The sequence below is a fragment of the Cervus elaphus genome, chromosome 8 (assembly GCF_910594005.1).
Source record: "Cervus elaphus chromosome 8, mCerEla1.1, whole genome shotgun sequence".
Taxonomy (NCBI): domain Eukaryota; kingdom Metazoa; phylum Chordata; class Mammalia; order Artiodactyla; family Cervidae; genus Cervus; species Cervus elaphus.
Window position 1 is genome coordinate 4756132 of NC_057822.1, and position 13492 is coordinate 4769623.

Sequence of the window (13492 nt, forward strand, 5' to 3'; positions counted from 1 at the left end):
GCCATAAATTATGACCACAGCTCCACACACAGTACTCACACACCTATGACATGCTGTACATACCACGCTAATGCTTCACACACGTGCTCTCTAGCACTCGAAACTCCACAGTTTGGGCCTTACTAGTCCCGTTTTTACAGATGGAGGAAGTGAGGCTCAGTGATAAGTGACTTAGGATCACACATGGGGCAGACATTCTAACCCAGCCTTGTCTGCTCCCAACCCTTTCGTCTCCCCATCCTACCAACCTCCTCCTTCAGCCGAGCCTGGCCAGGTTCAGAGGGCAGCCCCCCTCTGCAGCCCGTTCCCCAGTCCCCCCGCTGGGTGCCTACCGAGGAGGTGCTTGATGATGGCTTGGTTGTGTTCCCAGAGGTTGCTGAAGGTCCCCCAGCGTGAGTGGCCGTCAGGCACGGGGTTGGCTTTGATCCAGCCTCCGCAGGCATAGGTGAAGAAGTCCTGGCAGGGGTCCACCGTGGGGTCCATGGAGCTCAAGATGGAGCTGGTCACTGAGATGCAGGCCTCACTTAGGCACACCGAGGGTGTTCCTGGCAGGGGTCAAGGGTAAGAGGCCAGTGAAGGGTAGGCAGGGACGAGGCTATGGAAATAGAGTGCAGGTGGTCTGGGCCACCCCAGCCCCGACCAAACAGAGAGACCAAACACTACAGAGACAAAGATTTCAGTGGATTTATGATCTCCTGGCTTGTAAAATAAGACTTCTGTTGAGTTGCCTAAAATCCTTCCTATGACTTTAAAACCAGAACCAAGGTGCTTCTTTTAATCAGTGCTGCCATAAATATTCATTGATTTTTAAAAATTATTTCCTGATGCTCAATAAATTCGTTTACTCATTCATGCATTCATTTATTCAACAAAGTAATTACTGAGCATCTTCCAGGTTCTTTGCTGAGTGCAGATAGGTGTGTGTGTGTAGTGGGAGATATAAAAGCATAGTCTTTTCCTTCAGGAGTTAATAATTTAGTGGCAGATACAAACTTATCTAAGAAAAGTCAAAAGACTACAGAAGGAGAAATGTCCGTTACTTATTATACACGAACTCACTGAGTGGGCCAAATCCGTGACACGGACGAGGTGCCAGGAAGAAGGAAAGACTGAGGAACAGAAGGAGCCATGAAAAACCATTCCCACCGGGTATAAGGCAGGAGAATCATCTCACTGAATTTTCAAAAAAGCGAAAAGGAAACAATCCTAAGAGATCACTTTGCTTAAAGCCATTTTTATATATTGGGAAACAGAGGCACAGGGAGGGAGACTAAGCTCCCTGCTCAGTGGCCAGTGGGGTTTGAGTCCCACCCTCTCTCTGCTTTGGGGCTGGAAGGGAGCTCTTCCCGTGATGACAGGCGCCCGGGGGAGGGCTGCCAAATCCTACAAGCGCCCCCAAAGCACAAGGAACAAAGAAATCCGCTTCCTCTGAGCTGATTCTATGGGCTTCCCTGCTGGCTCAGACGGTAAAGCGTCTGCCTTCAATGCGGGAGATGGGGGTTCGATCCCTGGAGAAGGGAATGGCAACCCACTCCAGTACTCTTGCCTGGGAAAATCCCATGGGCGGAGGAGCCTGGTGGGCTCCAGTCCGTGGGGTCGCAAGAGTCAGACACAACTGAGCGACTTCATTTTTCACTTTGAGCTGATTCTATAGGACTTGGGGCAGAGGCTGGTGGATGGGGCCCGACTCCGGCCCTGAGGTCGGTCAGCGGGCTCAAGCGGGGGAAGCAAGCAGGGGGCCGCCTTAGCAGCGGCTGGGCCTAGGTGGTGAGACGAACCTGACCGCAGGAGACGGAGGATCCACACCACTGGTTGACCGGAGCAGACAGGCAACCAGAGGGATGGTCTCCCTATAACGGGGGCGAGACCCCCGGGGGCAGATGAGGACAGCGAGGCTCTGAGCGTCCCGCGGCGGCATGGGAACGCCCGGACTGAACCCACTCTGTGCTGCTTCGGCAACGCCACAGCTGGGTTCTTCCCACTTGCCCACACCGCCGCTTGGCCGGCCCTTCAGTTCCCCACCGCGCACAAAGGAGGGGGGCAGGGCAGGTGCTGGGGGCTTCTTCCTAGACCTGGGTGCAAAGCCCAGCTCTCTGCCTCTGGCCTCGTGCTGGTAACCTCATCCCTCCGAAGCTCGGTTTCTCCCTCTGGAGATGAGAAAAAGGAGGACCAACTGCCTGATGATGAGGAAGTGACCTCGTGGCTGGGCAGCGGGGTCGGGGGACTCAGCTCCCTGGAGTCTTAGCATCTGATGTTCCCAGATCAACCCTCAGAGAGCAGAAGAGAATGCACTGGCTGGCAGGGCTGATGGTCATCTTACTTGGAGATGCAGCGCTAGCCAGGGCTGGGCAACCTGTGTGCTAATTAATATCTGATGATAAACCCAAGGTCCTGAGCATGGACGAAGGGCTCAGAAGGGTCGCAGGACAGCACAAAAGTCAGGGCGATTCTATTTCGAGGTACTGGGCTGGTCAGAAAGGTTGCTCAGGTTTTTCTGGAGGATGTTACAGAAAACTGGAACGACCTTTTTGGCCAACCCACTAATTTCTTGTTTTGAGATGACTGTACAACAATTAAAGATTATTGAACTATTAGGCATGAAAATAGGCTTCCCTTGTGGCTCGGCTGGTAAAGAATCCGCCAGCAACTCGTGAGACCTGTGTTCGATCCCTGGGTTGGGAAGATCCCTGGAGAAGGGAAAGGCTACCCACTCCAGTATTCTGGCTTGGAGAATTCCACGGACAGTGTAGTCCACGGGGTCGCAAAGAGTTGGACACGACTGAGTGACTTTCACCTTAGGCATGAAAATAGAGAAAGGAAATGGTAGGGGACATGGCACAATTTCAAATATCTCTAGATGAGACCTTTGAGTTGCATGCCTTGCTTTTCAACTAAGGAAATGTACCAAAGTCTTTATGGGGGTGGGGGAAAAGAGTTTCTGTGTCATCTGAAAAAGCCTATTCACTATTATGATATAACTTCATATTTGGAAAAGGAAAAGAATACCTATTGTTTTTATACAACTAACTGCAGGAAGTCAAGCTTGACAAATACTTGGCTGCTGGGAAAACCCAGAGGCCAGCTGTAAAGAGATTGATCCTGAGGGAGCAAGACAGAATCTGTGCATGTGTGTGTGTGCATGAGAGAGACAGAGAGATATTCTGCAGTTATCACAGTGGGCCTTGGTTTTAAATAGGAAACCTGTCCCCAGGAATCAGTCTGACAGGCTTGAGTTCTTCACTTAAGCACCTACTCCGCTAGGCACACAGCAATACTTAAGCACCCAGGTGATACTTAGGCAATAATTGCCTGGCTATTTAACTATTATTGGCTTGTAGATCCCTTATCAACGATCCTTATCCTAGGAGGTGCTTCGTGTACATTTGATTAATTAATTCATAATTTCTATGTGCCTCTCACCCCATGTCAACAACCTCAAAACTCAGCCCAGGCTCTCCCTCCTTGGGGAAGCCTCATCCTTGCCTGGTCCCCTTGGCTGCCTGGAGGCCTGCCACCTGGGCACACTGCGTGTCATGACCATCACCCCGACTGCCTTCCCCACCAGGAAGTGAGCCTGGGAGCAGGGCCAGAATCTTGCACGCGTGCGTGCATGCTAAGTCACTTCAGCGGTGTCTAGCTCTTTCCGACCCTATGGACCGAAGCCCGCCAGGCTCCTCTGTCCATGGGATTCTCCAGGCAAGAACATTGGGGTGGGTTGCCACGCCCTCCTCCAGGGGAATCTTCTTGACCTAGGGATCAAACCCTAGTCTAATATTTCTTGCATTGGCAGGTGGGTTCTTTACCACTGCAAAGCCCAGGGCCAACATCTTACTTGCATTTACACTTCCTTTGCTCAGCAAACTTGGCACCCAGCAGCTATTCATTAAGTGTTCATTGAATGAATGAATAGCTGAATGAATAAAGGAGATTTGTCCAGCCTTTGATCCACCTGTAGATGCAGAAATACTTCTTCCCTTTAGGTCGTGCATGATCCATCAATAAGGCAGGAGCAGGTCCCAGATCTAGCTAAAGGTTAGAGGCTCTGATGGTGCCTGGCCTCAACACTAAGACACTTCAGAATATTTTCTGGAAAATGTATTGTTTGTTTTGCTGCCACTGTTTGCAAAGCATCTGTACGTTTCTGGAAAGCAGGGTGCAACAGGAAGGTGGATAAATATGTATTTAAGTGTTCAGACATAACTTACAGGTGCGTCTTTGAGAATCACCAAAATCTGCATTGACCTGCCCAATGTCTGCCCAGATGTGGATAGTGCCAGCACCTGCTGCTGGGTAATGAGGTTATCACCAGCATCCGGGGCGGCCACTGCTTTCCCAGGCTCAGGCAGCTGATAAAGACACATGAACAGGCTCAAGGGTCACCAGATCCCCAGTCCAGCTCCACCCTGGGGGAAGAGTTCCCCTCACCCAGGACCAGGCTGGGGAAAACCCTTCTGGAGCCCTGAGACAGATGGGATAGACTAAAGCAGGATTCCTCCCTGTGGGCCCCACCTGGCAACGACAGACGTGTGTGCGGCCCCAAATCCTCAGAAGCCAGGCCTTAGGGGCTCCCTTTTGGTTTCTGATGAGAAATGTCCTTGGAACTTCTAGGGGCAACCTCAGGGCAACAGTGCGTGTTGGAATCTCATCAACTCCCATGCTGGGCAGACACGGTTGGAGAAGGCCTGCACTGCCCGGAATTAAACCTGCTTTAGGACGAAGCAAGATGGCAGCTGCAGGACAAGGGTGATCAGTAGAGAAAGGCTGTTCCCACTTTGTCTTCCTTCTTGCTCTGTGTTCATTCAATCATTTATTTATTCACTTTGCAAAGTATCCTATGGCATGCAGGCATTATGCTGAGCATATATGGTTAGGAAATCACTAATTAATTAATCAGATATGCAATAATCACCTGCTGGGCTAGGCACATTTGGTAAAACATCTACAAACCATTAAAAGTCAGTTAAATAACTAAGCAATTATTTCTCAGGTACCACCTAGGTGCCTGACATAGAGTAAGCACTCATTCAATGTTTGTGGAATGAATAATGAGTGAATGAATGAGTGCTTGATCCAGGAGGGATGGGAGGATGACTCAGATGAAGCCCTGCACTCTTTTCAGGCCTCCAAACCCCTTCCCCAACCCCAGTGCAGTGTGGCCAGTCATTCAGGCCAGCAAGTTCACAGTGGAGAAGGCTCAACAAAGCCTGGAGTTGATGTTCCCAGATCCTATGAACAGAGATCAAATTGCCAACATCCGCTGGATAATCGAAAAAGCAAGAGAGTTTCAGAAAAACATCTATTTCTGCTTTATTGACTATGCCAAAGCCTTTGACTGTGTGGATCACAATAAACTGTGGAAAATTCTGAAAGAGATGGAAATACCAGAAACCTGACCTGTTTCTTGAGAAACCTGTATGCAGGTCAGGAAGCAACAGTTAGAACTGGACATGGAACAACAGGCTGGTTCCAAATAGGTAAAGGAGTATATCAAGGCTGTATATTATCACCCTGCTTATTTAACTTATATGCAGAGTACATCATGAGAAACGCTGGGCTGGAGGAAGCACAAGCTGGAATCAAGATTGCCGGGAGAAATATCAATAACCTCCAATATGCAGATGACACCACCCTTATGGCAGAAAGTGAAGAGGAACTAAAGAGCCTCTTGATGAAAGTGAAAGAAGAGAGTGAAAAAGCTGGCTTAAAGCTCAACATTCAGAAAATTAAGATCATGGCATCTGGTCCCATCACTTCATAACAAATAGATGGGGAAACAGTGGAAACAGTGGCTGACATTATTTTTTGGGGTTCCAAAATCACTGCAGATGGTGACTGCAACCATGAAATTAAAAGACGCTTACTCCTTGGAAGGAAAGTTATGACCGACCTAGACAGCATATTAAAAAGCAGAGACATTACTTTGTCAACAAAGGTTCATCTAGTCAAGGCTATGGTTTTTCCAGTGGTCATATATGGATGTGAGAGTTGGATGGTGAAGAAAGCTGAGCACCGAAGAATTGATGGTTTTGAACTGTGGTGTTGGAGAAGACTCTTGAGAGTCCCTTGGACTGCAAGGAGATCCAACCAGTCCATCCTAAAGGAGATCAGTCCTTAGTGTTCACTGGAAGGACTGATGCTGAAGCTGAAACTCCAATCCTTTGGCCACCTGATGTGAAGAGCTGACTCATCTGAAAAGACCCTGATGCAGGGAAAGATTGAGGGCAGGAGGAGAAGGGGACGACAGAGGATGAGATGGTTGGATGGCATCACCGACTCAATGGACATGGGTTTGGGTAAACTCCGGGAGTTGGGGATGAATAGGGAGGCCTGGCGTGCTGCGGTTCACAAAGTCACAAAGAGTCGGACACGACTGAGCGACTGAACTGAACTGACAGATCCTATGAAGGTTCACAATCTCTCTGATGGGATGAGCCCCAGGTGACAAAGTCGATGGGGTTAAATTCCTGGTGAAGCCCCAGAGGCTGCTCATCCAGGTGGCTTCTTGCCATCAGAGAGCTGGATACAAGGGCACAGAGGAGAAAAGAGATCCTGGAATTATCTGGACTCCCATCCCTATTAGCTTGGATCTGCCCTTTCCTGGTCCATAAGAGCTTACGGAGCATGGATTCTGCGAGAGGCAGTTGCTACATACACTCAACCAGACACAGAGAACCAGCCTCAGACCCCTGACAGCAGGATCCAACTGGGGTCTGATCATATTACTATACAAGGTAGGACAGAGAAATGAGATGACAGAGGTATGCAAAGGTCCCCTGGCTCAGAGAAGAGCAGCTTTCCTGGGGGTGGTAACACACACTGGGGTGTACCATCAATCACACAGAAGACAGAGCCCGAGCTCTGGGGCCCGCCAGCCATGGCTGAATCCCTCCTGCACTAGGCACATGACCTTGGGCAAGCCGTTTAGTTTCACTGCCTCAGTTTCCTTTGCAGAAAACGGGGCCAGAAGCAACCACACCTCACACAGTGGCAGCGAGGAGGAAACGAGATTACATCTGTAAAGGTATTCGGTACATGGAAAGTATTCAGCAAGCGGAAGCCATTACTGCTGCTTTGTTGGAACTGTTGATGGGCGACAGGGTCAGCCCACATGTCTAACCAGCCCACATCCTAACAATAAGAGTACCTGGAACTGAAGCCAGAGAAGGTCTACCGGGCATCAGGTATGTGCCCGGTAGATAATCTGAGGATTATCCCGAATCCTCAGAGGTCAAAGTGGGGTCTGATCATATTGCTACACAGGTTTGGACAGAGAAACATGGGCTAGTTGTGGGAGGAATTCAAACTGACCACCAGTGTCTCCATTGAAAGCAGAAAACACACAAGCTCTGAGAGATTGAGTGACCTGTCCAAAGTCACAAGGATAACAAGTTGCCAGGCCAGGATTCACACTCACCTCCTCCTGACACCCAAACCTGACTGCCCACCTCCCAGGCCTTGGTCTGCAGCAGCCCCCCCAGCCCCCCAGCCCCAGCTCCCCCTGAGCCTCGGAGGCCAGCCTCTGACACACGCGGCCATGGCCCGGGGCGGCAGTGAGCGGAGCCCAGACCCATCCCAGAGAGAGGCACCTACTTGTCCGGTACTGGATGCCCAGCACTCCCAGACAGGCCACCACTGCCACCGCCAGAAGCGCCACCAGCACCACCAGCCGCTTCTCCACCGGGGTCCTGGCGGCCCAGCATCTCTGGCCGTTCCGGGGGCCTCGGAAGTTCACCTGCAGGGCGGGAGGCAGGCGGAACAGGGAGGACGTGAGCCCGGGGCCCTCGCTGCCCAGGAGGAGGGGGCTGCGCAGCAGGTCCTGGCCCCGGGGAGACATCAGGGCCGCCCTCCCGTCTCAGGGGTGGTCTGGTTCCCACGGAACCCGTCCTAATCCGGGAGAGGAGCGGCCACGCTGCTCAGCAGCTCGCAGCCAAGCAGCTCAGGCCAGCCGCGCCTGTGTTTTCTGTGTCACCCGATCCGGGTTTAGGAGGGGAAAAAAAAAAGATTGGGTTTTTCCCTGTTTCTCCAGTAAGGAGTTCAAAAAAGAACAGGATGTTTGCACGCGCAGGCATCCAGGGCGCATCCGGCTGGGCTCTGAGGGGGACACAACCCCCAGCCTGACGACCGCAGCGCAGACGGGGGCACGGGCAGCTTGGGCCGCTGACGCCGGCTCGGCCCCGCGTGGACTGCGCACCCGGTTTCTTTTTACAAATAAGGAAACCGCAACCCGGAGGGGTGAGCCCCTTGCCTCTGCTCACACGGCTAGATGGGTCGAGCTCGGATCTGGGTCCAAAGGTATGGATCCCAGAGCCCACCCATGGGTCAGAGCATCGAGTCCTGGGAGACGTCAGAGGGGATGCAAAGGGGAAACGGCTCCATCTCAGCAGGTTCTCAGAGGGAGGAAAAAACGTTCTCGGCCTAACTCACAGTCAGCTAAACAGGAAAGGAGGCACAATGAGAGGAAGGGGAGGGTGTGACAGGGCCTTCCAAGCTGAGGAGGGACCCACCAGCCTACAGTGCTCAGAGCCCAGGGCCCGGCCTTCACACCCGAAGCCCGCTGGGGGCTCCCCTCTGTTCCACGAGGTGCTTCCCGCCGAAGCCGGGGCCGCGGGACAGGAAGGGAACCCTGAAGGTGGGGTTCAGTTCAGTGACATTGTGGCCACGTGTCAACAGTCGAGCACCAACTCAGGGCCACTTGCTTTCAGCTCTCACCACCCAGCAGAGAGACAGATACAGAAACAGATTGGGCTGGGCAGGGGTTCAGTCAGGGAAGGCTTCCTGGAGGTGGGGGCCCCCTGGGCTGGGTCTTAAAAGAATAAGTAGCAGCTGACCAGGTGAAAGGGGAGGGGAAGGGAGAAGGAGAGGGGCAAGGCCTGGATGCTCAGGGGTGCTATAAACTGGGTTACAGGTGGGGGACTTCTTCCCAGGGCTGGAGCAATGGGATTAGATTCACCCTTTGGAAAAGTCAAGGTGGAAGGAGAAGCAAGGCTCAAGGGGAACAGGCATGGAGGCAGGGAGGCCCACAGCCTGCCAGGGGAGATGGGGAGACCCAGCCTCTGACCTGAGAGTGGCCCCCAACTGCTGAGAGGACGGCTGCCCCTGGGGGCCACGGCACAGCCTTCAGGGAGTCTGACACCGACGCCTGGGGACCCCGAGGCCAGTCACCTAAGCGAAGGGCATCGAGCAGCCTCATGGTCATCGCTGGGTATTTTCTGAACAGGAAATGACTAGGGACTGCTGCACTGGTGAAAGGGGAAGACGAGGACTCCTTGTGGGGATGCAAAAAAAGATGATGGATCCTAAAACCGAGAAAAGGAACTTGAGGCTTGGTGAGAATTCAGTGGAGGTCCAGGAGGCTGGGACATGAAAGCAGGTACAGGGAGGGACACTGCCTCCCGAAAGCCCTGAAGTGTGAGTCGCTCAGTCGTGTCTGACTCTTTACAACCCCGTGAACTGTGGCCCGCCAGGCTCCTCTGTCCATGGGATTCTCCAGGAAAGATACTGGAGTGGGTTGCCATTTCCTTCTCCAGGGGATCTTCCGAACCTAGGGATCAAAACCGGGTCTCTTAAATTGCAGGAAGATTCTTTACCACCTGATCTACCAGGGAGCTCCCCTGAAGAACCTTTTTAAAATGGTGAGACATGAAGATTCTGACCACGCTCCTGGTGCAGACATAGCTTGGGACGATGCTGACACGCTCACAGCCTCGATGTCTATGAAGCACGTTCTCAGAGGTAGCGATTCCTTCACCCAGTTCACTGGAGGCACTGGGGTCCAGAGGGGCCCCCAAAGGGTCTGAAGCAGAAGCTGCCTTGTCTGGGGATGTTGACATTTGTTCTCACTCTTTCTGGGTCATGGAACTGAGCTCCCCTTCTGTCTCCCCCGCTGGGCCTCTCAGTGACCCCATTATCAAGGCTCAGCTCAAGGGGAGAGGGGTGGAAAGCTAAGCGATGGCTAACCTTGGTTGAAGAGGCACCAGAGCCCTGGGAAGCCAGGGAGCACAGCTGTCGGGGCTGGAGAAGCAGGAAACCGTCTTTTTTTTTTGGCTGCACAGCTCAGCATGTGGAATCCTAGCTCCCTGACCAGAGACTGGTCCTGTACCCCCCGTTTTGGGAAGGTTGAGTCTTAATCACTGGACCACCAGGAGAGTCTAGGAAACTCTTTTTTTAAAAAATATTTTTTAACTGAAGGATAACTACTTTACAGAATTTTGTTGTTTTCTGCCAAAGGGAGGGGACATATGGATACCTATGGCTGATTCATGTTGACATTTGGCAGGAAACTCACTCTTAGGTAGACAGAGCAAGGTGCAGGGGAATCTGAGGAAGTGAAGGGAGAGAAAGAAGAAATAGAAGGAAGAGGATGAAAGGACAAAGGGAAGGAGGGCAAAAGCAGCAATCACGGCAGCTGATGTTTGAGGGCTTTCTGGGTGCCCGTGTTAATTCTATTCTGTTGCTGGATGATGCTATTCCATCTTCCCAGCACCCCCACGAGTAGGCGTGAGTATTAGCTCCAGAAGAAACACAGGAAGCAGGGGGCAGAGAGGGTGATAAGAAAACCCACATCTCCCCCGAGCCCACAGCCATCAGCCCCGTGGCTGCGCTGCCCACCAGGAGCCCCAAGCCTCGCCTCGCCTCACTGTTTAACATCAAACAGACAGATGGCGTTCACTGCAAAACGCAAACAGAATTAAGTCAAAATTAAATTAAACATTCATAATTCCAGGGAGAAAGGGCACATGGAATTTGAAGGCAGAGTTTTTAACCTTTGTATGGTTCTTTGCTGGATTTAACGACCAGGCAGAGGGGTCTCTTGGCTTCTGGACAAGCCTTGCCTCTGAGGGCCGAAGTCCAGATACAGTCTCCCACGGCAGGAGAAGTCACCAGCAGACTGTGCCGGGGTCAAGAGGCCGCTCCAGGAGAGGCTGTCCAATTCCCGGGTGCCGTGCCCGGGGCTGGGGCTGGGGCTGGGGCTGTTCGGCTCAGTGAGTCCCTTCCCCGCCCTGCCTCCTTCAGAGCCCGCCTTTGGGAAATGACAGCATGTGGATCGTGAGAGAGGGGTCTGCAGCAACGTGGAGGGTCGGAGGGTTAGTGACAGGCAGCCCACTTGGTCTCGAGAGAGGTAACTGGGCGCAGCATCAGCCAAGGAGCATCCTGGAAGATGGGGTCACAATCATCGTGAATGCTCAGCTCGCTGGCCGGCTTAGCATCCTAGTGATTGGTCCTGGGAGGCAGACAGAGCATGAGATAGAAAGGAAAGGATGCCTGAAAAGAAAGGTAGAGAGGAAGACCAAGCAGGAAACAGAGGTGGAGAAAGAGAGAGAGGAACAGTTGAGCCATCCAGCCCAGGAGTTCCCAGGGTTGCCACAGCCAAGGGAACAAAGCCCTGCTGAGGGATAAATATTCGGTTACAGAAGTGAGCGCCTGGCTCAGTGAGGCTCCCAGCAAGAACGGGTTCTACGGGCGAGGACGGGCCACCACACCTGGGGCCCAGGAGACAAGCCGGCAGCAGAAGGGGTGGGGAGCCTGGCTTTCGGAGGAAGCAGTGGGTCCACAGGGAAGGCAGTTGTTTCCTGAAACACCGCCTGGTCCGCCAGCAACCTGAGCTGAGCGGAGCGGCCAACAGGAGTCAGTCTGGCCAAAGGGTTGGCAGGGAGCCCACCCCCTGCAGCCCAGAGGCCAGACCACCCCGGGGAGGGCTGGCAGGGAGACGGGGCCGCCTGCCTCCGAGTCAGCCCCTCAGAACAGACAGACTGTGACAGCCTGGCGCTGCGTGATATCCTGTGTTAGGCTGGGGAAGTTTCTTCCAAGACAGTTTCTACATGGCGAGCTTCTGGCTAAGGCCACTGGGGCCAGGCCAGGCTGAAACTATGAAGCCCTCCTGTCCTCTCCACTTCCTCCCGGAGCCCTACCAGCCCCTCAGCCCCACTGCCTGACTCTCCCAATGACCGAGAGCAGCTTGAATCAGTACCTGCTGGGGAGGGAGGGGACTCCTTGCATCTCAACAGGAATCCAAGTCTAACATTTAGAAGATGTACCTTCCAGCTGTCAATGGCATAGGAGAAAGGGCATGAACCTGAGAAGTCAAAGGTCAACCCTGGCTTTATCAAGATCGCGAGTGTGTCCCTGGGCAGCCTCTGGACCTCAGTCACCTATTTATATATATATATATATTTTATGCAGACTGGGGGATCTTAGTTCCCCATGCAGGGGTCGAACTTGTGCCCCCTGAATCCCTGCATTGAAACTGTGGAATCTTAACTGCTGGACCACCAGCAAAGTCCCAGTCACCTATTTTTAAAATGCGGAAGCTAGATGAGGTGTAAGGTCTGACCAGTTCGGGTCCTAAAGCAACCCTAAGGTCAGAGTAAAAAGATCAAACAGGCAGATGGAGTTGAAAGAGTCTGCTGGAAAGCAGAGAGATCTTTTTAAAGTACTTAATGGGACTGTCTCTGCAATTGCTGACAAAAGACAGCTCTGTGCATGAAGGGAAGGGGTGTGGGGGGGGATTAGAGAAAACCACCACTAAGAATTAAGTATCTTGGCTTTCCTTTTTCTTGAAAAATAAATTTGATTTTTAGGGGTAACTGGATGAGCTTCAAAGGTTTTGGTAAATAGTTGTGGCCTTCTGTGGGAGGTTTCCCTGGTGGCTCAGTGGTAAAGAATCTGCCTGCAGGGCAGCAGACCTGGGTTCGATCCCAGGGTTGGGAAGATCCCCTGGAGGAGGGCACGGCAACCCACTCAGTACTCTTGAGAATTCCCTGGAGAGAAGCCTGGTGAGCTACAGCCCACGGGGTCGCACAGGGCTGGACACGACTGAAGTGGCCAAGCTGCAGCAGCAGTGGCCTTCTGCTCCCCCAGTTTAGGCTCAGTTGTGTCCGACTCTTTGCGACCCCGTGGGCTGTAGCCCTCTAGACTCCTCTGTCCATGGGATTCTCCAGGCAAGAGTGGGTAGCCATTTCGTACTCCAGAGGATCTTCCCCACCCGGGGATCGAACCTGTTTCCTGTGTTTCCTCATTGGAAGGAGGATTCTTTACCACCCGGGAAGCCCCAGCTGCAGGTATGACTTTAGTTATTTCCCTCTGAGCCACTGAAATGGCGTGGCATGTACCGGGAGGGACAGAGACCAGGTAGCCAGTCTGAGCCGAACAGAGGCAAAGCTATTACGTTTAGGGCATCCTGAGATATCACGCCAGGTGAGTTTTTATAATGATCCCAAAACCAAATACCTTTTCTGTGCATTACACTACGTGCTTTCACTTGGATTGTCTCATTTCAATCTCTGCAACAGCTCTGAGAAGTGGATTATTATCAACCCCATCTTGTAAAAAAAAAAAAAAAGCTGGTTAACTGAGTAGCTTTCAGGTCTCAGAGCCCATGAGAGGCAAAGTTGGGGCTCCATGTCAGAGCTGGGGCTTTAAACTCTGCACTCAGTCCACGCTGATGAATTTTAGTTGATGGCAATTAAGTTGTACCTCACATATGAGATCAAGG

General features: G+C 52.4%; 1 protein-coding gene across 3 annotated transcripts in view; it reads right to left on the bottom strand.

The window, feature by feature from the left end:
• Positions 1-13492, bottom strand: part of ECE1 (endothelin converting enzyme 1) — a 123347-nt gene that overhangs the window by 47044 nt on the left and 62811 nt on the right. For all 3 annotated transcript variants that reach the window (XM_043909114.1, XM_043909113.1, XM_043909111.1), the window contains exons 3-4: positions 7591-7732; positions 333-545 (exon numbers count right to left, since the gene is read on the bottom strand). In XM_043909114.1, coding sequence (XP_043765049.1) covers positions 333-545; positions 7591-7732 — 355 coding nt within the window. The remainder of the gene's footprint in view (positions 1-332; positions 546-7590; positions 7733-13492) is intronic.